This window comes from Pongo abelii, chromosome 21, assembly GCF_028885655.2.
Source record: "Pongo abelii isolate AG06213 chromosome 21, NHGRI_mPonAbe1-v2.0_pri, whole genome shotgun sequence".
Taxonomy (NCBI): domain Eukaryota; kingdom Metazoa; phylum Chordata; class Mammalia; order Primates; family Hominidae; genus Pongo; species Pongo abelii.
In genome coordinates, this window is record NC_072006.2 from 52,975,211 (window position 1) to 53,000,715 (window position 25,505).

Genomic DNA, 25,505 nt, shown 5'->3' on the forward strand with positions numbered 1-25,505 from the left:
TGGACAAGATCACACAAGCCATCCAAGGCCTGGCCCTGAGGACAGAGGGAGCCATCGGAAGGTTCTCTTCTCATCTGGGGGAATAACCCCTGGGAGGAGAGGAAGGCAGAACAGGGAGAGCCATGAGCAGGCTACTGCCACCATCCTGGTGAGAAATGACAGTGGCTTGAACCAGGCAGCTGAAACGGGCAAGGAAACAGATTCTCCCCGAGAGCCCAAGGAGGACCACAGCCCTGTGGACACTGTGATTTCAGCCCAGTGGGACTTGGACTTCTGACCTCCAAAACTAAGTAGTAACTGTGTGTTGTTTAAGCTGCTGGGTTTGGGGCACTTTGCTATAGCAGCCATCAGAAACTGACATAACATCGCGGGCATCGCGGCCATGCACAGTGGCGCACACCTGTAATCCCAGCACACTGTGAGGCCGAGGCAAGAAGATTGCTTCAGCCTAGGAGTTAAGAGACCAGCCTGGGCAATACAGGGAGACCTCATCTCTAAAAAAAACCCTAAAATTTAAAAAATTAGCCAGGTGTGGTGGTGCACGCCTGTGATCCTAGCTACTCTGGAGGTTGAGGTGGGAGGATCACTTGAACCAGGAAGGTCAGGGCTGCAGTGAGCTGTGGTCACAACACTACACTCCAGCCTGGGTGACAGAGCCAGACCCTGTCTCCAAAAAGGAAAAAAAACAAACCTGCTGGCATGGAGATGGAATGGCTGGGAGGAGGGGAGGTGAGGGGACACAGGAGAGGACCCAGCCCCTCTGGAGTCTCAGTCCCTCTGGAAGCTCCTGTCATGCCATGCCCCGTCTATTACCTGAATCAGCCTGGTCTTCCTCCTGGGCCTGCTCGCCACTGGGGTCCTCAGTGGAGGCCTCCTGACTGGCTCGTGCTTCCTGGGCATCCTCATGGGTGTGGTAGATCCAATGGTACAAGCCCTGCCAGAAGCCAGAGTAAGGGGACAGCCATGGTGCCGGCAGGTAGGGAGGAGGGGACAGGGCTGAGGTGCGAACTGCCCCTGGGTTCCAGAGCTCTGGAAACTCACTGACCACCAGTCACACTCAGCCCTCACCATGCACAGTCTATGCTCCATACAGAAGCCAGGGGATGCGAAAATGTGAGGCAGGGCCATGGGTGCAGACACGTTGTCTCTCCTGTGTCCCCTGGGTCTACAAACATGCCTGGTGCACAGCAGGTGCTCAACACACACACTGAGTGAACCAGTGAATCAATCAGTGAGGGAATCTCACCCTCCACCAGAACCCTGGCCCCCAACCAAACGGAGTATCCACTTTCACAACCCACTTGACTATCTGCCCAATATGCCTATGTGGTGAGGAGAGAGGGTCTGGTCACACCCATTTCACAGCTGTGAAAACCAAGACCCCCGAGTATCATGGCTAAGCTCCTTTGGTTTAAGGACGCAGCGGGAGCACAAAGCTCAGGCCCAGCTCCCTCTTGTTGGGTCAGCAGCTCCACCCTACTCACAACCAGTGGCACATGCACGCTTTTCTCAAAAGAGAGGACAGCCCTCAGCCACCCGCTCCCACTCAGCAGACTTCTTTGATGGCCCCGGTTTCCGGTTGACTTACCAGGGCCTCTTCGCGCCGACTCCGGAATGCCTGGAAGTGCTCCAGGACCTCAGGGGCACCGTCGTTCATCACGTTGCTGCCATTGACCTTCAGAATGCACTGACCAGCACAGAGCCCTGCAGCCATGGCCTCAGAGCCTAAGGGGAACAGGAGCGCATGAGGCTGCAAGTACAAGCAGCCCGCTGAACACTGTCCCCACCACCCACCACCGCAACCCCAGACACGCGCAAAGACTCTACCTCCAGCCCTCCCACCCCAGAGCCACCCTCTGACACTCCAGTGCAAAGAATGGATTGATGTTCCCATTTTGCAGAAGAAGAAACTGAGGTTCAGAGTAGTAGCAGCTGGCCCAAGGTCACGCAGCAAGGCAAACGGGATCCGATTCAGGCCCGTTTCACTCTAAAACCTCGTCTCCTTTAAAGTCCTGCAGCTGCCTTGTGCTACTGGGCCACGATCGGCCCCATTTGGCAGAAAGCGTGACGGGCTCAGAGAGGCAAAGCCATGCTCTCTAGGTCGAATGGCCAGAAGCCAAGATTCAAACCAGGCCTATGAGACTCCAAGGGCAAGGTTATTCAGCTATTCCACAATCCCCAAACTGTAGGTCTTGAACCAGGGTTTTTTTGTAGTTTATGTGAAAGGTCTGAAAATGCAAACAAATGCCAAGCTTTGCCCAGACATGGGGCAATACCAGGCCTGAACGGTGTGGTGGTGCCAAGTACAGCCCCTGGTGACTTGCATGGCTTCAAACCCTGGCTCTGCCATAGACCGACCCTGGAACCTTCGGCAAGTCCCTTCACTCTCTGGAGCTTGGCTTCCTCATCTGTGAAATGGGAACGCTTATAAACCCTACCCTGAAGGTCCCGGGGAGACCCGATGAGCTAATACACGTGCAGCATTTAGCATCATGCCTGGCACTCAGTAAGTGCTCAAGAAATAGCAGCTGTTTTATTTTATTTTTACCTTCTTCGCCTATGAACACCTATTACTACCTATTATCAATATCTCTGCAGATGTTCTGAGGCAGGATTTCTCACCAAGGCACTGCTGACATTTTGGGCCAGATAATTCTGTGTGATTCTCTGGGGCTGTCCTGTGCACTGTGACATGTTTAGCAGGATCCCTGGTCTACCCACTAACTGCCAGAAACACCCCCTCCCCAGTTAGGACAAACAAAAATGTCTCCGGACAGGGCTGATGTCCTCTGGAGAGGAGGCTAAGTTGCCCCAAGGTGAGAATCACTGCTTTAAGGACAAAATGAAAACCTACTTTAAAATATTATCAAATTCTCAGTAACCTTCTGTCATGGTATGCATTTTCTTAATAAATACCTAATAAACGCACAACTATGACCACACAAGTGAAAAATTTATGTTTAAACTTTAAAAGGGGGGGCACTTAGATGCAAAAAAAGTTTGGGGGGCCCAGTATCATAGACCTACTTGGTTCTATCTCCAAGACGCAGTGACACCTTTAATAGCACACAAGGAATAGGCAATGCAGAAAGCAGAGGTCTTGAACTGGTGGCCTTTCGGCTGGATCCGGCCACAGAAGTATTGCGGCAGAGCCCCCAAATTTGCATTTGTGGCTTCTCTTAGAAAATCAAGTCTGGTGAGAGTGGACCCACATTCCTGTCTGGCAATAAGGAGCTCCAGCTGAAGAGCCACTGCTCCTTCCAGAGTGAACATGTATTTTTTCACCTTGCCATAGTCCTCACCACTCCCCACTGTCTTCCACTGGGATCGCTACCCACTTGTAGCCTGCCTGACCCCAACAGGCATTTGTGTTTGCAAGTCTTGGCATCAGGCAAAGAAAATAAGTGCTGATGGTACATTGTCTGGCAGAAGCCTAGAGTTCAGAAGGCTCTGAACTCCTGCCACACAGACAGACCGACCATCTTCTGCACCTTTCCCCTCTCTCCCAAGGTTCCCACTCACCTCTCCCCACAGCATAGACGTACGGTGGGGCAGCTCCACGAATCTGGAAGCACAGTGTGTCTGGCTGGTCGGGGATTTTGATGATCCTGCACCAGGTAGAAGAGGCAGGGAAAAAGGCTGTGAGGAAAACCAGCATCGCTCCCAATAACCCCGGGGCTGACCCAGAGAGTTTCTGCCTTGGAAACACTGGGAAAATTCAGCCCAAAATGGTAGTAGCAACACCAGGCTTTCCAGCTCCCAAATAGAGAGAGAAACGACAATCAGGCAGAGCCCACACCACCAGGATCTTTGATTAAGCACAACCCACTGGCCTGCCCTTGGAGCTTCTGTCCTCGCACAGAAATTCCAGACCATCCTCCCACACCTTCTCCATCATTCTCCTGTCCTAAGGCCCTTGGAGGTGAGACAAGCACTCCAACCAATCAGTAGTTTAACAATCGCAGGTGGGAGGGTGAGAAGTGACCTGGTGGTACATCTCAGTGCTGACCCTAGAAAAACACCCACACAAGTCCCCTAGGAAGGCAGGTCTGGGCCATTCTGTGGGTCGATCCCCAAAGCAGAGAGGCAGCACCTGCCAGGGAGGGCAGTGGGTGTCACTGCTCCTGGAGCGTCAGTACCCTGCCCACATCCCCGTCTAGGGCATGTCTCCAACCCTGTGCTGCACAATCGTCCCTCCCATTCCCCCCTGCAGATAAAGCCGAGCTGGGAGCCTGCTCTCAAACCAGGTGTTTCCACAGCTTCCAGCAGACACATTCCACCCTGGTGCTTTCTGCCACTTCCACATACCAACCCATCGATCAACCACATTTTCCCTAAGTCAGCTCGCCTTTTTACTGAAATAATCATATTTAAAACTTTCCACCCCTCCTGTCAAGAGAAGATCTGTGTTAAATAAAAGGGAAAAGTGAAAAACCAAATGCATAATTTTTCAAAGAGAAAATGCTTTGCTTCCTGGTACCTACCCTAGCACAGGTCTGCTCCTCCCACCCCTGCTCTCGCGCTCTGCTAAGCCACCGCCTCCTCAGCTCCCCCCAGAGCCACCTTTGCCCCTGACAATCTGAGCTCCACTTGCAGCCACAGGACTTCAATCAGAAGCTTCCAGTGGCTCCCCATGGGTCCTTGCCAGGGGCCTCCAGGGCCTGGACCCCATTACCCCCCAGACCTCACTACCCAGCCCTCCCTGTCACTCACTGCTCCAGCCCCATCAGCTTCCTTCTGCTCTTCCAAAGCGCCAGACACCGTTCCACCTCAGGGCCTCTGCCCTGGCTGCTTCCCCTGCCTGGGGCCCTCTTCCTCCAGAAATCCCCTTGGCTTCCCCCTCATCTGCTTCGGGTCTTCACCCCGACTCGCAGTGACGTCTCCCTGACGGCCATCCCTCTGCACACTCTGGCCCCTTTCCCGGGTTTATAGAAACTTATCTGTGCCACGCTCACCAGCACAGGCTCAGTGTCTTACTTCTGTATCTGCCCATCATCTGTCTCCTGCTCCCTCCCCCAACTAGATCTGAGATCTATGAATGGCAGGAAGTGCATGCGTCCCCACATGGCTGGATTTCCAGGGCCCAAACTGCCACCCAGCACAGAGTGGCACTCTGTAAACAACTGCCGAATGAATGAAGGTCCAGCTTGTGTCATGTGCCTCCAGCAATGGGTCCCAGCCACAGGGGACCAGGACAGTTCATGCCACCCCAGCCCTCGGCCACCACTCAGCCTGAGAGGCAGGGCTGCTGGACACCCTGCCCGGGGACACTCACTCTTTGGCCTTGGTGGCCACCAGGAGGCGCAGAGGGCGGCGGGAGCAGAAGGACTGGTTGAGGATGGACTCCACCTCCGAAAACGGCCGCAGGAACACCAGGTCCTCATTGATGGAGTAGATCTTCCTCCCCACCTGCAGGCCGGCCATCTGGGCAGGGACGGCAGGGAACAGACGTGCACACCAGTTACTAAGCTCCTTCCCTCCTCACCAAAGAAGCTCAAATGTGTTCAGCAGAAGGGTGCTGGCCCAAGGGATCTGGCAGGACTGGGTGACTGCGTGCTGTCTGTGGTAAGCAGTTGAGGGGCACAAAGGACCTGGTTCTGCCTCATGAGCCACAAAGGGAAGCTCATGGGAGGGCAGCTGGGAAACGTATTCCTCCTGAGGGGAAACTCTGCTGGGGCCTGACCCTGTTGTGTGGGGACACGAGGGTCACACCGGGGTGGCCACCTTGTGTCTGTGAGGGCCTGGCCAAGAAAGATGAAGACCTGCTGACCTGAAGCAAGATTCACAACTGCCTCCTTCCAACTGCTCACATCACTGGCAAGGTCAACCTAGCCACTCCAGCCATGGGTATGTGGCTACTTGCAGCCCAAAGCATTCCTAATTGCCACAGGGGCAAGCTGGGCTCCAGCCAGCACAGCAGGTGCATCTCCCCCACCCATCTCCACACGCCCCAGGCAAAGCCGGAAGGCCCCAGGGCTGAAGCCTCGGCCAGCCACACCCTCACTCTCCTAACCTATCCTCCTGTAGGCTTTGCATCCAACAGCAATGAGCTTATCTTATTCAAGCCACTGTGACTGGTTGCAGAAAACTGAGACACCTGCTTTTTTCCTGTACCTCCCCACAGTGTCCAGCAGAGGGCAGTGGTGGAACACACCAGGAGCACAGCCCCAGGCCTCTGCACTCACTCCCAGCTCCTGCAGCCACTGCGGACAGTGGGTCCTGGACTCAGTTTCTCCACGTGGGCAATGAGAGAAGAGGAGTCAGCGATCATTCCAGAATCTCCTGGGCTGGGCTGCCTCAAGGAGGGTGAAAGACACCCCGCTCTGCCACCTGCACACGGTCCCTGCCAGCTCCCCCGAGGGCCTCACCTCAGCCAGCGAGCCCCTCTGGACGGACTTCACCACCACAGCCTTATTCTTCTCCTCGACGTCGAAGCCATAGTCCTCCTCCTGTGGCAGGATCTGTGGGCCCAGGGCAGAAGGAACCCAGTCAGGGAGCGAGGTGGGCCTGCAGCCAGCCCCACTGCGGCCCCCACAGGACCATGACTTCGTCCCAGGTCTAGTAGGGAAGCGGCTGGATCCAGGGGGGCGAGACAGAGCAAAACGCAAACAGCACCTGGCAGAGAGCCAGTGCTCACTCTGTGCCTGCCACTGGCTTAACGAATCACACAGATCCAAAGGTGTCCAGCCACCAAGAACGTGGAGTCAGGGAGTTTAGGGAGGAGCGGCCCCACCCCAGGGCAGGATGGCAGGCGTGCTAGAAACAGGTCTGGGGGTTCCCCAGTGCGGGGGATACAGGGAAAGGCACTCATTCGGTCAACAGACATTGACTGAGACGCTGCCCATCCCACGGGCCAGGCAGTTCTCATGGGTGCTGGAGACACCATCTAGAACAAGACAAACAAGCCCAGCCCTGCTTAGTGCGGGAGGCCGACTATAAACGAATAAACAAAAGAAATATAGGATGTGATGCAGGGAGTGTACATAGTTGGAATTAAAGCACTTAATGGGATAGGGCACGGCAAGGGGGCAGAGAAGGTGCTATCGGAACTGAGGCCTGAACAAAATGAAAAACAAAACTTCATAAAGAGTGGAGGAACATGCTCCAGGCAGCAGGCACAGCACGTACAAAGGTCCTGAAGGAGGCCCCAAGGCACTGGAGGATAAGAAAAGAGATCAGGAGGTCAGGCGGTCAGGCGCGATGGCTCACGCTTGTAATCCCAGCACTTTGGGAGGCCGAGACAGGTTGATCACTTGATCCCAGGAGTTCAAGACCAGCCTGGGCAACATAGCAAAACCCTGTCTTTATAAAAAATACAAAAATTAGCTGGGTGTGGTGGCGCAGGTCTGTTGTCCTAGCCACTGGGGAGGCAGAGGAGAGGAGAGAGGAGAGAGGGGAGGGGAGAAAGGAGAAGGGAGGGGAGAGAGGGGAATGGAGGGGAGGGGAGGAAAGAAAGGGGAGGGGAGAAAGAAAAGGAAAGAAGGAAGGGAGGGAGGGAGGGAGGGCGGGCAGGCACGAGAGAGAGAAAGAAGAAAAGAAAACAAGAAAAGAAAAGAGAAAAGAAAGAAGAGAGAGGAAGGAAGGAGGAAGGGAGTGAGAGAGAAAAGAGGGAAGGGAAGGGGAGGGGAGTGAGAGGTTTAATTTTATCCTAAGTGTGACGGGAAGCATTGGGGGACTTTACAGTGAGAGGAATGAAATCAGAGGGAACAGCAGTCCCTGCTGTACTATGGGAGAGAAGTTAATGGAGCCGTCTTCATATGAGTCAGGCTTCAGCTCCAACCCTGGCAGTGACCAGAAACCTAACCTCTGAGCCTCTGTCTTGACTGCCTGCTGCAGCCCACGCGTTAAGATGGGGGCTGCTGTGGGGTATGCAGGATGAGTTGCTTCAGGAGGCCAACCTCTCTATACAGTGTATGGGGAGGGGACAGGAGAGGCAAGGGAACAGAAAGGGAGACCTGCAAGCCCAATCTCTTTTGTTAGGAGGGTAGTCTCAGCCAGTGATGCAGCCTGGCCTCTTGGCAGAGTTGCCCCCGACCACCTAGAATCCACCTATTCTGGTACTCCAAGCTGAGCCCCCTTCTCTGTGCATAGGTGGAAGGTCGCCCAGCTCCCATGCCTGCAGGGGGCTCTGGCAAGGAAGCGACAGCAGCTCTGTTGTGCTCCTACCAGCAGGCGCTTGGCCAGAATGTTCTCCACCAGCTTGAAGTCGTTGCGAAGCTGTTTGTTCTTGCTGCTGGTCCCCTCCATCTCCTCGTCAGCATGAAAGCGGAAGTACTGGGACTCATCCCTGAACTCGCTCTTCTCCAGCACTGCAGATCCACAGATGTGCACTCAGTGGTCAGATTCACATGGGAAAGTTTCAGCCATGTTTGCCAACTGGCAGGCACAGGCTGGAACTAGGCCATGGACACGTTTGGTTTGGCAAACACAATTCTATTAAAATGGAATCATATGCCAACACTAACATATTAGGATATTTCACAAAGCAATCTGGCTTTCTGACTTCTCTTGAAAAGTCTGAACTTGCCTCACCTGCTATAAAAAGACATTAATATGTTACAAAGCCATAGTAACACACACAGTGTGGAAATGCAGTAGAAACAGATCAATAACCAGCAGAAGGGAATAGAAGTCACATAAGAGGACTAAGTGTTTGCAGGAACTTAGTCTATGATGATGATATATGATCACAGAGTATTCTGCAGATGGTGCATGGAAAACTGACTTGCCCAGGGGGGAAAAAAATTGAATCCCTACCTCACACCATATACAACAATAAACTAATGAATGGATTAAAGACCTACGTATGAACAGTAAAACAAAGCCAACAAAACTAAATACAGGATGACATCTTTGTCCTAGAGGAGAAAAGGAGTCTGTGTATAAGACCCTCTTGTACTAGACTAAAATTAGACCTCCATTCGATAACAACTCCATAGGCAGATGGCAGATGTGAAGATAATTATAGTGTCCAAAACCAACAGGAATAAATATCTAGAATATAAAAACCTCTAACAAATCAACTAGAAAAAGCTCAGAAGTTCACAGATAAATGGGCAAAGGATATGAACAGTCAATTAACATAAGCAAACTCCAATGAGCAGTAATTTGTGAAAAGGCGCTCAGACCTCTCAGAAGGAAATGATGCTGAGACACTTGAGACCAAAAGTTGGCAAACTCAGTCCCCGCAGGCCAAATCTGCTCCACTACCTGATCTTATGAATAAAGTTTTATTGGCACACAGCTACAGCCATTTGTATTTGTACTTGTATTATCTGTGGCTGCTTTTGAGCCACAAGGACAAAGTTGGATACTGTGACAGAAGCTGTACGGCCCACAAAGCCTAAATTGTTACTAAGTGGCCCTTTACATAAAAAAATATACTGACCCCGGCCAGTGGCGGTGGCTCCGCCTGTAATCCCAGCACTTTGAGAGGTCGAGGCGGACAGATTACCCAAGGTCGGGAGTCCCAGACCAGCCTCAGACAACATGGAGAAACCCTGTCTCCACTAAAAATACAAAATTAGCTGGGCATGGTGGCGCATGCCTGTAATCCCAGCTACTCGTGAGGCTGAGGCAGGAGAATTGCTTGAACCCGGGAGGTGGAGGTTGCAGTGAGCTGAGATCACGCCATTGCACTCCAGCATGGGCAACAAGAGCGAAACTCCATCTCAAAAAAAAAAATATATATATATATACACACACACACACACACACACACATATATATAAAATATATAGTATGTATATAACATATATAATGTATATAATATGTGTGTGTGTGTGTGTATACACACACACACACACACACACACACACTGACCCCTTTCTAGGACAAGCCAGGAAAATGAATAAAAATAATCAGTATCAACCAATTGGTGATCTGATCCCTGTAACTTACAACTGGGCAGCTCCCAGTGCCAGGCACACTGGGGAGGCATGCTAAGTTCATCCACTCCTTGGACAAGGATTTGCTGTGCCCCTTTCATAGATGGGGAGACTAAGACTCAGGCCCCTATGTCACACAGCCAGCAGGCAGCAGGCAGCAGAAGGGCCCTCATCAAGCCTCCTTCCTCTCCTCCTCCTCTCCCCACACTGCCCCAGGCAGGCCTGTTAGATGAGGCAGGGCTGAGTATAAACAGTGCACAAAGGTGGAAATCAAGGCTCGGAGAGGTAAAGGCAGCTGTCGGAGGCCAGTAGGTGCCTGAAACAAGGGAAACCAGCTGCCTTAGCCATGAGACATCCCCTTTGTCCCTGAAGACAGAGGCTTTTTCTGGATGTGGTGACTCAGTGTAAAGCAGCCAGGGGCGTTTCTTTCTTTCTCCTTAGTTTTCCGGGACACTTCACCTGGAACTCTACCTGTTTGTGAGTCCCTTTCTCAGGCCACCCCTGTTACCTTTTTGAGAAAACAGACACACAAATTGCCACTTTCCCCAGAGCTGGGGAGCCAGGCCCTAGGCGGCCGCTGGCTTCGACTCCACTATAAACATTAAGTTAGAAGATTCCAGGAGTGGGAGGAAGAATTGCAATGTTGTATATTGGCCAAAATATTTGTGGAAAACAGCGTGGAATCCCTCAAGTCCACGAGCTCAGCCAAGCGAGCTACCGACCTCAATACCTTTCCCTCGAGGCTGTTGGTCTGGCTTTATAGGATACTCTCAGAGCTGGGTTCAAATCCCTGCTCAGCCCCTTCCTGTCTTCATGCCCTTTAGCCTCTCCGAGCCTCAGTTTCCTCGTCTACAAGAATAATAACAGGACCAACATGCTGGGGTGGCTGTGGGGATTAAACGGCAAGCCTCAGTTTCCCCACAAGTGCCTAAAGCAAGAGGGCCAGACCCCAGGCCAGCTCTAAGGTGGGAATACCTTAGGGTCTGTAGGCTCAGTTCAGCCCCAGTTCAAGGTACCTCAAAAGGTGCCACAGAGGCCCCTCCCCATCACCCATCCTGCACCTCACCCTGTATTTTGCTGCAGCCACAACCCTGGAATTGGCCCTTTCCTATTTTAGCCTATTTTTGAGTTCGTGGCAGCGAACAGAGGAGCAGGGTCACGCCCTGCAATTTCTCTCCCTGAGAGGCCTTGAGGACATCAGGATTGCCTGGGAGTCACCACCCAGCAGAATGTCCACAGCCAGCAGCCTTCCCGGAATAGCAGCTGGGGAGGACCCCTAATTACCCTCACCCACAAATGAGAGGTTGTGCCCAGCTGACTGGCGGGAGGCTCGGGGCTGTCAGAGGGCCCCGAGGGAAACAGAGCAGCTTCTGGGAATGAAGGACTTTGGTGAGATGAGGTGGATGCGTGAAAATGCCCTCAGCCATCCAGACTGGCCCTTACCTGCCCACCTCAGCTGGGGAAACTGGAAGCTAAAAAGTGAGTCCTATTCCCACAGAACTCTGGGCATGCTGAGCGCAGAGGAGGGGAATGCAAGGCCTCCAGTGGAAAACTGGAGAAACTGAGGCCCAGAGAGGCGCATGGGCCTATTGGGAGTCAGCTGAGTCAGGGACCTGCTGGCCACAAGGGAGGGGATAGACCCAAAGGCCTCTCAGCTCTCCAGCACGTGGCTTACTCTGCCAAGGGAACCGCAAATCCAGCAGGCCGACCAGGGCTCAACAAACTATGGCCCGGCTGGGTGTGGTGGCGCATGCCTGTAATCCTAGCTACTCAGGAGGCTGAGGCAGGAGAATCACTAGAACCTGGGAGGCAGAGGTTGCAGTGAGCCGAGATCACGCCATTGCACTCCAGCCTGGGTGACAAGAGTGAGACTTCGTCTCAAAAAACAAACTATGGCTCACCACCTGCTTTTCTAAATAAAGTTTTATTGGCACACAACCATACCCATTTGTTTACATACTCTCTGTAGCTGCTTTTGTGCTACAAAGGCAGAGTTAGAGTTAAGCAGCTGTGACAGAGTTTGCAGATCTCTGAATTAGAACTAAAAAAGCCAATATCAGAAAAGAGAAATAGCCAAAAGGCCTTCCTGTGGCTCAGGGTTTTCTGAATCTGACCACTTCTAACCCCTTGCAACCGCCAGGTCCCAGCCATAACCTCCTTCCCCTGGACTATCATGACCACCTCCTTGCTGGCATCCCTGTTTCCTTCCCCTGCACACATCACATGCACGTGCGTGCACACACATACAAGTGTGCGTGCACACACACACACACACGGGACTGTTATCCATCCTGGTGATCACTCTGCTCCCAGAGCCTGACACGGTGCCTAGAACACCAAAGACACCGCATGTGATGTCAGAATGAACAAAAACAGAAAGGAGGGATGGGATCCGCCTAACAGGGAGAGAACAGCCCCTTTAAAAAAAGAGAATCTGGCAGGGCGCAGTGGCTCACACCTGTAATCCCAGCACTTTGGGAGCCCGAGGCGGGCAGATCACGAGGTCAGGAGATCGAGACCATCCTGGCTAACACGGTGAAACCCCATCTCTACTAAAAAATACAAAAAATTAGCCAGGTGTGGTGGCAGGTGCCTGCAGTCCCAGCTATTTGGGAGGCTGAGGCAGGAGAATGGCGTGAACCCAGGAGGTGGAGCCTGCAGTGAGGCAAGATCGCGCTACTGCACTCCAGCCTGGGTGACACAGCAAGACTCCGTCTGGAAAAAAAAAAAAAAAAAGAATCCGAGCTAGGAGCAGAGTGATGACGGAGAGGAGCTATTTTAGCTGGGGTTGTGGGGAGGCCCTCACTGGGGAGGGGTCGACTGAGCAGAAACACTGAGTTACCTGCAGGGATGAGGCAGGCAGGGCACCCTGGCAAGGAAACTGCAAGTGCAAAGGCTCTGAGGAATGTTCTAGAAACAGGAAAATGGCACCTTGGCAGGGGTTAAAGGTTTACCTGTCCTGCTGAAAGGACAGGAGACTCAGGGATCCCCCAGGGCCTTCAAGGGGAGAGGCTACATAGCCCAGTAGTTGAGTGTGTAGCCTCTAAACCTGTACGACCTGGGTTCTAATCCCAGCTCCAGATGGCCTGAATTCTAATCCCGACCCCAGGCGGCCTGAATTCTAATCCTGGCTCCAGGCGGCCTGAATTCTAATCCCGGCTCCAGACGGCCTGAGTTCTAATCCTGACTCCAGACGGCCTGAGTTCTAATTCTGGCTCCAGATGGCCTGAGTTCTAATCCCAGCTCCAGATGGCCTGAGTTCTAATCCCGGTTCCAGATGGCCTGACCTCTAATCCCAACTCCAGATGGCCTGAATTCTAATCCCGACTCCAGACGGCTTGAGTTCTAATCCCGGCTCCAGATGGCCTGCGTTCTAATCCCGGCTTCTACTTGCCATGTAACCTTGAGAAAGTTTCTTAACTATCTGAGCTTCTATCCCCTCATCTATAAAATGGGGCTGATGTTAACATCCACATCAAAGGGCTGCTGTAAGTATTAAACTAATAAATATATGTGAAGTGTCTAGAAAGAGCCCAGGCACACAGAACACTAACTTTTGTTGTAATTTAAACCGGTGTCCATGGAGCCACTTCGTCCTCCTTCTTGCCACCTTCCTGCCTCAAGAACATCTCGGAATTCACCCCCCAATACCTGCCTCTCTCAGTGGAAAGAAAAGCCACTTCTCTGAGGGAGGAGGCTGGGGAAAGAGGCAGACATTCCAGGAAGGGCTTCCTGCCTCTCACATTCACAACCCACCCGCCCACTGTCCCACAGGGCACAGCTCCTCCTTCCCCACGGAGGCCTTTGGGCCAGGCCTGCCTCATCTGGCCTCGCTGCCTACCCTGGAAGGCCGCATCCCGCCCAGGACGAAGGCCACAGGAAACCCATGGGTTGGACTTCAAATCTAGCCCATGTCCTTCCAGCCATTTTGGTCCCCAGTGGACACGAGAAGCCATTTCTCGATCGGTTCAGAACAGGAAGGGGAGGGAGGTGGGATTCGTGAGCCACCCCAAACCCCCGAGGGTCTAGAGAGCCACAGACCTGGCTTCAGTCCTCCCATACTCCCCCAAACCATCAGCTCCAGGAAGCAAGGTCCTGGGGCTGGGCTGCAGGTGGGGGTGGTTACCGTGGTGCATGAAGCCATTGTTGCACAGACCCACGCCGAGCGCCACTGCCTCCTCCCGAGTCTGGCAGTCTCCCTGGAATGGAACAAGAAGGGGAGGGTGTTAGGTGGCAGCATCCGAGAGGCCATGCATGGCCAGCGAGAAGCCCACAACCACCCAAGAAGGGAGGCTCCATGAGGGCCAGGGGCTGTCTGTTTTGTTTACTGCAGTAACCCCAAAACATGTTTGTGATCATTATGTTTTATTATTATTTTTTTTTTGAGACAGAGTCTCACTCTATCACCCAGGCTGGAGTGCAGTGGTGTGATCTCGGCTCACTGCAAGCTCCGCCTCCTGGGTTCACGCCATTCTCCTGCCTCAGCCTCCAGAGTAGCTGGGACTACAGGCACCCGCCACGATGCCCGGCTAGTTTTTTGTATTTTCAGTAGAGATGGGGTTTCACCGTGTTAGCCAGCATGGTCTCAATCTCCTGACCTCATGATCCACCCGCCTCGGCCTCCCCAAGTGCTGAGATTACAGGCGTGAGACACCATGCCTGGCCCCGTTTGTGATTATTATTAATAAACTCCAAACAAGACTATTTTATTGTACTGTGATCAACACCGCAAAGAAAAAATGGAGATTTTAAGTGGCAGATGATGTTGGCTGCCTAGCAACACCTTTTCCATTCCTCCCCGGTCCAGAAGCTCTCATCCATCTCCAGCCTCCCTTGCAGCTACAGGTGGCCAATAAGCTATAAGCAGAAATCACTGGTGGGATGCTCTGGCAAAACCCCTGGTCCCTGGCCCTTTCTTTCTTTTCCTCCTGCCTCGAACAAAGATGTGATGCTGGAACTCTTGCAGTCACTTTAGACTACAAGGTACCCTCATGGCTGGAAACACACTAAGGAAGGCAGAGCAGAGAGACACAGAGAGTGTGGTCCCCAAAGATATCAGGAGACACTCTGGCAGCTCTGAACCACCCACCTCTGGACTTCTCTCATGCCACAGAAACACAAACCCTAATTTGGCTCAGCTTCCATAATTGTGTCTCTAATACTAGAAATCAAGTTCAATTGCTAACTGACCAAGCACCAGCTAATAAGACGACTGGGGAAGCCTACCAGGGGCTTCTGAAAAACACCTTCCTCCCCAGGTAAAAGGGAAAAGCAGCACCACTCCTCCCTGCCAGGGATAAAGTCATGTGAGAAAGTGATGCTCAGGATGGTGGGGTGACGAATGGAAGATTTTTCTGTCTGCTACTGAGCCCATAAACCAGCCCTGGAACCACCTAGCTCCATGCTTCTTGATAGGTGGCATCTCTGTAAGCCACTGTTCAGTTGGGTTTGTTATCCTGGCAAATGAAAATATTCCAAACTGATACAATTTGAACCAAGGCAATCTGACTCATCTCAGGACTTCCCCAAGGAAGTGACATCCAACCCGAAACGTGAAGAATGAACAGGCACGGCCCGTGTGCTGGACCCTGTGGGTTTGGCCTTTGGGGCCAACTCTCCCAGGTGGGATGTCATCTTGGTGGGGCAGTTGATCAAGGTTTGCAGCCCTCCTAGGCCAGGCTGAGGCCAAAGGGATGCTCCCTGCCTCAGGAACATGACACTTGAGTGGAGGACCCCAAGGACAAGGAACAGCAGCGCTGATTGTCCCCCGCAGCGGTGTACTGGACAGAGCCTCCATGTGCTAGCTTCTCAGCATTTCCCGGTGCCAGTTCTTCCTAAGGCCTCCTAAGCCTGCCCTGACTTTGTGAGTGCCCCACCTCCCTTCAATGAGTCACCTTTTTTATTCCCCCTTCAATTAGCCAGGGCCTGTTTCTGTTGCTTGCAACCCAAATACACTCAATACGTCCAGGCCAAGTGTGTGACACGTGTGTGTGTGTGCGTGCACGCGTATGTGCAGGTGGGAGGGACTGTCAAGCAGAGGAAACAGCAGGGGCAAAGGTCTGGAGATGGGCAGAAGCTTGGAGTGCAGAGGAACCAGAAAGCAGCATGGCCGGCCAGGGGAGGACAAGCTGAGTCAGGCCCGTGGGGGCCAGGAGCCGGCACTGCTGTGTCCCCGCTCAATCCTAAGTGCTGGGAACGGGGCTGACCTAGAGTCCCTGCTCAATAGCTGTCTGCTGATTTAATAAAGGAGTGGTCAGCAGGGGCCAGATTGTGTAGGAGCTTGCAGCCAGATCAATGAGCTTGAACTCCAAAGAGACAGCCACAGGCACCACCTCCTCTCACTGAAACGCCTCCCAGAATGAGGAGCCCTGAGAGGCCCCGCCTGTCCCCTCCCGTCCACAGCCAGAGGGGATTTTCCAACCAGAGGAGACAGGGGTGCTATTCAGAGGCAGCAGGACTCAGCCCTGGGCAGAAGGCCTGGGGCAGAGCCTCTGGCCTTAGCATTTCACCACACTGCCTGCCCTGGCTAACTGCATAAAGACACATTTCTCCCACAGGACCCCAAGCCAGTGGCCGGAGGGCCTGCAGATTGGGAACCCTGCCAGGGGAGGTGGCTATGAGAGGCCATATCCACAGCAGCCGCCCCCACACCGTGAGGGGCTGGTGGTGGGGAGGCCAGCAGGGCCCAATGGCGGCAGGCCCTAGCTCTGCAGATGGGAGGCCCGGCAGGCAGCTGGAGCCACCTGGCCTTCTGAGGCGCTCACAGTCCCAGCCTCCCCACAGGGTCTTGGAGCTCCTAAAGCTAGGCCAGCAGGGACTCTGAGGTCAACAGTGATACAGAAGGCCCAGATGTGCCACCTGAACAGGAAGCCCTGCCACCTCCCTGAAGCTCTCTGGGAAGGATGCAATTTCTCCCCTCCCAGAGGAAGCTACCGTACACAAGACCCCTGCAACCTCCCCCGCCATGCTTCCCTGCCTTGACACTCCCACCTGCCTGCCCACCCCCAGGTGCCCTCTGCACACCTCAAGGCCTTTGCACTTGTCCTTTCCTGCACACCTGGAATGCCCTGCCCCGGCTTTGCAGGTCTCAGGGCCGGGCCACCTCCTCAGAGAGTCCCATCCTTAACTACCTGAAAGTAGCCCACCAAACATTCCTCCACCCATCCTCTCAATAAACGCTCACCAGTCACATACACTCAGTACCTTGCAAGGCATCTGTGCCACCCTGTCCCAGTCTGAAATTAACTTACCCGTGTATACATTTTGCTTGAGGTCTGCTGTCCACTGGGTGTAAGCTCCATGCAGGCAGGGACACTGCCTGCCATGTTCACCTCATCATCCCACATCAAAATTCAAAGTCTAGTACTTGGTGGGGCACAAAAAGTGGAAAGAAGGGAAGAAAAGGGATGTGATGGGAGAGGGGAGAAGGGACAGAAAGAAGGGAGAAGAGAGGACCTAGTTTGGAAACTGATTCTGAACTCACCTCCCTGTCTCGGTCTGTCTAAAGTGGTGGGGAGAGTGTCTCCATCCCATCAAGTTCTCGTGAGGACTGAATGAGACACTCTGTGCAAGACCCTCGGCCCAAAGCCTGGCACACAGGCAGCATTTGATAAACGTCAGCTGTTCTGATTAGTTATTTTTTCACTGGAGAGAACCACTGAGGAATGAAGATGGAGGAGGCAAAGTGGGGTGGAGAGACGGAGTAATGGGGGAAAGAAGTGTGAGTTACACAGGACCCCAGACAGACTCTTTACCCATGAATTCCGAGACCCCATAAAGATGCCCAAGGATGCCTCTCACCGACCCACCATGTACAAGGAGTTGTGGGATTTCACTCAGACTGTATGGTTGACCTGGAGACAATCACTCTTATTAACCCCACTCGACAGAGGAGGAAACAGAGGCACAGACAGACTTGGCAGTTGCTCAAGCTTACACAGTAACAATGGAGACTGCTCAGAGCTGGACACTCCCCGCCACCATGCCATGGAGAGGGGAATTGAGGCTGAGAGGGGAGGTTAGTTGCCTAGGGTTGCAGCCAAGTTTCCTGTTCCCATTCCTCCTGTGTCTCTTCTCCCAGTACCTCAAGCTGCCAGCCTGACCCCCGCCTCTCCTACCCCGACCCCTCTCTGCCCCTGCCCCTGCTGAGAACCCTGCTGCCATCAGTACCTGCCATCTGCCTGGTCGTGGGAGCCCACGTGGCGGGCATTCCGGGCTCATTTCTGCAGAGTCAGCATGGGAGCGTGCAGATCTGTGCCCGCCCCACACCTGGCTCCTTGGCCTGGCCTCTGCTCTCTCCCGCTTAGCCTGCTGATCCCCTGCCCTGCATGTGACAGCTGCAGCCTGGGGCATCCTGGAGCCCAAGTGGCACAGACCCAGAAATCACCCAGTGGAGAGGTGAAGACAGCAAACTCCAGAGCTGGCTTCCCGCAGTTCAAAGCCCCGCTCTGCCCTGGCCATGTCCTTGGGCAATCCCTTAGTCTCTCTGAGCTTCCTTTCCTCATCCATATTTTTATTTCATTCTCAGATTTGCCCTTGATTCTCCTAGGCCTCTGACACCCCCGAGAGGTGGTCTCTGCTCAGACTCAATCAGCGATCATTAATACCAAGCGTTATGATTGTTACTGACTATGAAGGCATCAGGACAACCCCTGCCACACACAAACACACAGAGGATCCTGATGGCTGTGTGCCCTGGGGCAAGTTACATAACCCAAGCCTCAGTTTCTTCATCAGTAAAATGGGAACAACTGCATTTGTCTCAAGTCGTTCTGAGGATTAAATAAGATAATGCACCAAGCCGATCCGGAGCTGATAGAGAGTGCAAGTTGTCTCTCCAAGGGCCAGTGCCCACCTCATCCTCAGAGCTGAAAGAACTCTGATTGTCTGAATAGTGCCTAGCAAGCCCCCTCACGAAGTCACAAATGAATCCCGAGGAATTCTAAGCCACTATCAGCAATCCCGGTTCTCTTCCCCAGGGGCTGGTTTAGGGGTGTATGTCAGACCCAGCCAGCCAATGAGACCTAAGGAAAAGACCATGCAGGGGAAGGGAGGACTGTAGGAAGTTTCCTCCCCTAATACACAGAAAGAAAAAATGTTCTCCAACAGAACAGCCTTTGGCCATAGTTCTGTGTAGATGTGATGTCTGGAGCCATGGCTGCCGCACTGTGACTGTGAGACAACTCATGAGAAGATAGGAGGATAGCAGAACAGAAAGGCAGGAGATGCCTGGGTATGGACAGCATTGTTGAGCTCTAGGACCACAAACTCCAGACAATGAATTATGTGAGAGAAGAATATCTTATTAATAAGTCAGGTTTCCTGTTATGTGCAGCCAAACACATGTGTAACTGATCCAGCAGGGATTCAATCAACATTTTATTTTAAGGGGTAGAATAACCTAGAGTTAGAAATGAAGACGTGTCCAAAGCAAAAATACCCTCCTGCCCTACACAATTATGTGTTCTTCCCGCTTTCCTGCCAAGATACAAGGTGGGGGTGACTCCTGAAATCAAGACCGGCTGTAACCACACTCCAAGGTCACATCCTTGTCACAGATCTCTCCCGCACAGAAAGACCCACGCGGGCACACCCTCCTCCTCTTTCCCTGACCGAAGCCGAAGGCCAGTTGCCTTTCCAACCATCTCCTGGAAGTCATCCTCCTGCGTTAGCTCCAGTTACCCACCCGGTGTCCCCACACCAGGCCAAGCCACAGATAGGCTGCTGAAGTGGATGGACACATTGCATGGTCGGCTACAGCCTTTGCTCCACATCCTCCCCATCTCCACTTGCAACAAGATGTGGGTGCCTGGGGTTGGGGGGCTCAGGACAGAGTGACAGTGATGCAAGCTACTCCAAGCAGCCTCTGGCGAAGCCCACAACTCCTCGGCCAGCACTGGCCACGAGAAAGCCCCCTGCATGCCCAGCACCAGCCACCAACACTGGAAGTGGCTTTTACTGGTTCCTCCTCCTCCAGTCTCTAAATGCTGGAGTGTTTCAGGGTGAAGGCCTGAGCCTCCCGCACACGTGCCTCTTTCATAGCCTCCCAGCTCAGTCAATGGCAGCTCAAGCCAAAGGCTTTAGAGTCATTCTCTGCTCCTTTCTGTCTCTCACCTCCAACGCCCTACTCACCCATGAGCAACTCATTAGGTCCACCTTCAAAACATCCACAATCTGACCATTTCTCCCGCCACCCCCACCATCCTGTTCTCAGCCAGCATCCTCCCCTGCCTGGAATTCTAGCGTTGCCTCCTACTGCCCTCCCTGCTGCCAGCATCATCCCTAAAGTCTCCACACAGAGCCAGGGGATCTGTCTGAACTGAAGCCACACACACTGCTCCTGTGCTCAGAGCCGTGAAGGGGTCTGGGCCCTTCCAGGAGTGGACACAGCCTGGCATGGTGTGCCCACAGGGCTTCCTCACCACTCCTCTCCCCTCTCACTCCATCCAGCCACCCCGGCCCCCTCTCTGCTCCCCAGACATACCTGGCTCGCTCTACCTAAGAGCCTCTGAGCTGCTGCTCCCCAGATGTGGCCTGGGCTCGCTCCCCACCTCCCTTAGCCCTCTGCTCAAATGTCCCTGCTCAGTATGGCCGTCCCTGACCCCCTGTGTAAACTCCACCACTCCGCCCATGTGAGGGGGAGATCCCCTGCCCCCGCTCCCACACTGTCTCCTCCACCACACTGCACCTAGGACCAGCAGGCATGTGATGTATTCCACTTATTCTTATTTATTAAGTGTCTCTCCTATCCTCACCAGAACGTAGTATCTGGGAGAACAGGAGCTTTTGTCTGTCTCGTTCCCTGCTGTGTCTCTAGAACCAAAAACAGCCCCTGATACACGGCAGGTGCTCAAAAATAATTAAAAAAAAAAAAAAGGTTAGCTAATGAGCTCGCTTGTCTAACTTCCCTACACTCTCTTCTAACCTGTGTCAAATGTCACCCAAAAGCTGACAAGGAGCGGACTCTGCAGTGGGGGCCGCCTGAGGTCTGGGTGTGTGTGTAAAGCCCACCCTCTCCCCCGCCCATGCGCTGGAAAGCCCCATGGCATTTCGCGTGCCCAAGGAGAAAGTCATTTTCCCCACACACTCTTACCCATCCTCCCATTTCCACAAACGGTATTTCCATCGGCCTACTGCACCCAAACCCCAGGGCTCATCCTTGATTCCCAGCCATTCCCACAGCAGTGCAGCCCGTCTCTTCCATCTCCAAATAACTCTCAGACCCGACATCCTGTTGTCTCTGCGAGCCAACCCACCCTGAGTTAGGCGTGGGACTCACCCCTGGGGGTAATGCCTCCCCTATGCTTTGACACCAACAGGCAGCTCTGGGCACCGAAGGAGCTTGGGAAATATGAGGCCCCAGAAACGTCCACAGCAGTAAGAAGTGGGCATCTCTGAGAGCCCTGAAACCCAGGCTCCTCTGGGCTCTGACTGAAGCACCTAAACCACAAAAGAAACTCCCACATGGCATCCCTGTCACCTATTTGTAGCATGTTCAGAAGGCAGAACTCTGTGCAGATTGCCAACCCCCCCACCTCTGTTTGTTTCCTGGTCTTACTGGTCTGGTGGCCCCCAAACCCTTGCACAATTTCTTTAGTCTTCTATATTGCACGTAATCTTGGGCCACCTTGAATCTTTTGTGAAAGAGATGAAGAATCATAGTAATCGTTAACGTTTATTGAGCAATCACTCTATGTCAGGCACCATTTGAAGCACTTCACACAATTATCTCATCGAAACCTCAAAACAATCTGAAGGGGAAGGTATTGGTTTTAGCTTTATTCTACAACTGAGGCCCGGACAGGCTGAGCAACTTGTCCAAGGTCACTAACCTAGGAAGTAGCAAGGCTAGGACTTGAACCCACATCTGTCTGGCTATAAAAGCATGAGTTCTGGGCTGACTGCATGTGATTCTCAGGAGGGCTAGGGAGTGTGGTACAATGGTTAGCAGCTCTGCGCTTCACAGACATGCAAATTGGAATTCAAATCCAGATATTTCAAGACCTCCTAGGACATAGGGTCCCATATCATAGCAAACGTATTAAAACGCACCCGTATTTCACATTTGATATACTCTTTGGGCTAGATAACTTATTTTCAAGGATGTTTCTCAACTTTCTTTTGAAGTTATTTGGTGCCTAAAAACATTCACTGTAAAAATTGGCTGTGATTTATCAGCACATATCGGGAATTTGTGCAACATGAGAAAATCCAGGCAGCAAATTGTTTTCGAATGAAGTTTTTACGAATGTTTAATTTAACAATTAATGAGGCCAACCTAAAGCTGCACTCTGTAGATGTTTAAACATTTATCCATTTTTATTTCACAGGTTTCTTCTCATCTTTGGGAGCCAACGTGTTCTTTTTACAGACCACGAATGGATATTCTTGAGGACTCCCTGAAAAATTCACAGAACCGAGGCACAGTGGGTGAGTCCCAGCTTTGCCACTATGAAGATGTGCACCCTGGACCAGGCACTCAGCCTCTCTGGGCCCACTTCCCCATCTGCAAGTAGGTTAGAGGACCCAATAGGATAACGCACAATGCCTGCTGGGGCCTTATCCAGAGTAAGCACCCATAATCCTGAGCAATAAAGGATAACACACAATGCCTGCTGGGGCCTTATCCAGAGTAAGCATCCATAATCCTGAGCAATAAAGGAGAAGAGACAGGCAACAGGCCTGTATGCGGCACCTGAATGGAGCAAATACCTTCGGGATATTGCACCAAATATTGCATAGATTTTCTAAGCTTCTGGTCAGCCCCTACCCACTGGGAACTTTTTTGAAAGGAATAACTTGGCCAACTCCAAACAGAGGCTGCAGTTTGGTACCAGGATAAAACCATCTTGTCCTAGTTTGCCCAAAACCATCCCAGTTTTAAAACTGAAAGAAAGCCCTAGCATGGAAGCAACCCCTGGGTCCACTGAGGGATGAATGGATAAACAAAATGTGGTACAGACATACTGCTACGGTTGGAATGCTTTTGTCCCTTCCAAAATTCATGTTGAAATATGATCCCCAATACAACAGGACTGAGAGGTATGGCCATCAGGAGGGGACTGAGTCAGGAGGGCACTAGGCATCCCTTAGAAATGGGTGTGATGCAGGGAGTCTGCTCCTCCTATCCCTTTCCCCACGGGAGGACACAGCAGCAAGGCAGCATCTTGGAAACAGACGGCAGCCTTCGACAGACGCCGAACCTGCCAGCACCCTGTTCTGGAACTCCCAACCTCTGGAACTGTGAGAAGTTTCTGTTCTTTATAAATTACCCAGTCTCAGGTATTTTGTTATAGCAGCACAAATGGACTAACACACAATCAATGGAATATTATTCAACCTTAAAAAGGAAGGAGATTCCAACATACGCTACAACATGGATGAGCCTTTAGGATGGATGCTAAGTAAAATGAGCCAGGCACAAAAGGACAAATACTGCACAATTCCACTGCCATGAGGTAACCAGAGTAGTCAGGTTCATAGAGACAGAAAATAGAATGGTGCTCATCGGGACTGGAGGAGGGGGAGTGGGGAGTTGAATGGGAACAGAACTTCAGTTTGGGAAGATTAAAAGAGGTCCGTGGATGGATGGTGGTGACGATTGCACAACATTATCAATGAATTTAATGCCAATGACCTATCCACTTAAAAATGATCAAGATGGCCGGGCGTGGTGGCTCACGCCTGTAATCCCAGCACTTTGGGAGGGCGAGGCGGGCAGATCACGAGGTCGGGAGTTAGAGACCAGTCTGGCCAATATGGTGAAACCCTGCCTCTACTAAAATTACAAAAATCAGCTGGGTGTGGTGGCATGTGCCTGTAATACCAGCTACTTGGGAGGCTGAGGCAGGAGAATTGCTTGAACCTGGGATGCGGAGGTTGCAGTAAGCTAAGACTGCACTACTGCACTCCAGCCTGGGTGCCAGAGCAAGACTTTGTCTCAAGGAAAAAAAAAAAAAAGATCAAGATGGTAATTTTATGTTCTATGCAGTTTGCCACAATTAAAAGCAATACGAAAAAATTTTTAAACAAAACAGAAAGCCCCACACCGACGGACAAAGCAGAACACTGGTCACACACCCCTGCGGAGGCCCTCACCTGAGCCAGCAGCCAGTCCACTAGCTTGCTCCCGGGAAGCACCGACTTGTAGGTCTTCAGGTGGTAATCACGGTCTCTGTGGAGAAGGTGAGCGCACAGTGAGCAGGGCAGGGCAGGGAGGACAGAGGTGGGGGTGGTCCTGACTTCCCTGCAGGATGTGCCCACGAGTCAAGGATCTCCAGGCTCTCTAGGCAATGGGCAGGGGTCCGAGTCTCAGCACAGACTCCACACATCACTTGCAGTGTGACCGAGGGCAGGTCTGTTCCAAACCAGGCCTCCTTCCACCTACAGAGTGGGAGGCAGGGGGCAGCAGCTCCAGGGCTCTGGAAACTTTCTGTCTCTAGCCCAGGAGATCTCAGCTGGGGGTGATTTTGCCCTCAGGGTATGTCTGGAGACATTTTTGGCTGTCAAGACCTGGAGGGGCTCAGGCAGGGATGCTGCTGGCATCCCGTGTGTAGAGGCCGGGGATGCTGCTGAAGATCCTACAATGCCAGGCAGCCCCCAACAGAGACTTATCCTGGCTACGATGCTACCGGCGCCGAGGCTGGGGAGACACGTTGACTCTCACAGAGTGGCAGGGGAGACCCTCCATTCTTTTCTTTCCTTTTTCCCTTTTGTTTTGTGGTTGGCATTGACGTGTTTAAACCAAACCGATGTGTAAAGCCCCTGCAAGGGGCTCGTGTGGTCTATCAGTGCTGAGCAGCACAGAGGCCTGTGAGTTTCACGGTTCTTTCCTGAGGTAACTGCCCTGGCCTGTGACAGCATCTGAATCCCTACCGAGCCTGGATCCCATGGGTTCCGCTAACCTTGCAGCCGAACTGCAACAACTTAGCCTCTGAAGCTGTGACAAAAACGTGCTTCTGTGGCCAGTCCATGCCAAGGCTGATAAAGTCTAGTTGGAGGATTTCTCTCAGGCTTTAGGACTGGGGGGGTCTGACAGGCTCCACGTGCAGTTGGTGGGGGTCTGCTACCTTCCCCAGCCGCTTCCTTCTTTGAGGCTGGCCGAGGAGCCCCGCCTGCCTTCTGGGGCTTGCACAAGAGCAGCAGCAGAGGAGCCTGGGAGGGCGGAGGCAGGATGGCAGATGAAAGTGGTTCTCAGGGCCTGACCTCCCATGGGGCCAGCAAATGCTAGGAAATGGTCGTTCCTCTCCACTCTTCCGAGAGGTGATAAGAACTATCAGGTCAGAGGGACAGAAAAATCTGCAGCTGGGATAAGAATCAGGTCACCCTCTCTCCCTTCATCCACAACTGTGAGCTTTGTGGTAAAGAGAATAACCATTCTCTGGCGTTCATTATACAATGCCAGGAGCCATTCAAAGCACCTTCCGTGAATTTAATCCTCACGACAACCCAGGAGGTGAGAGATATTCTTATGTCCACTTAACAGATGCAGAAACAGAAGCAAAAGAAGTTAATCATCTTCCAACATTCACTGACAAGCTTTTACTGAGTCCCTAGGCCTCCGCTCTCCAATAGGTAGCCATTTTAATTTAAATTTCAATCAATTAGGCCAGGCGCGGT

General features: G+C 52.6%; 1 protein-coding gene across 3 annotated transcripts in view; it reads right to left on the bottom strand.

The window, feature by feature from the left end:
• The window catches only part of PREX1 (phosphatidylinositol-3,4,5-trisphosphate dependent Rac exchange factor 1), a 202,424-nt gene that overhangs the window by 26,905 nt on the left and 150,014 nt on the right, over positions 1-25,505 (bottom strand). For all 3 annotated transcript variants that reach the window (XM_024238876.3, XM_054541872.2, XM_063720557.1), the window contains exons 14-21: positions 23,985-24,060; positions 14,014-14,086; positions 8,167-8,309; positions 6,369-6,461; positions 5,276-5,424; positions 3,523-3,608; positions 1,589-1,725; positions 814-934 (exon numbers count right to left, since the gene is read on the bottom strand). In XM_024238876.3, coding sequence (XP_024094644.1) covers positions 814-934; positions 1,589-1,725; positions 3,523-3,608; positions 5,276-5,424; positions 6,369-6,461; positions 8,167-8,309; positions 14,014-14,086; positions 23,985-24,060 — 878 coding nt within the window. The remainder of the gene's footprint in view (positions 1-813; positions 935-1,588; positions 1,726-3,522; positions 3,609-5,275; positions 5,425-6,368; positions 6,462-8,166; positions 8,310-14,013; positions 14,087-23,984; positions 24,061-25,505) is intronic.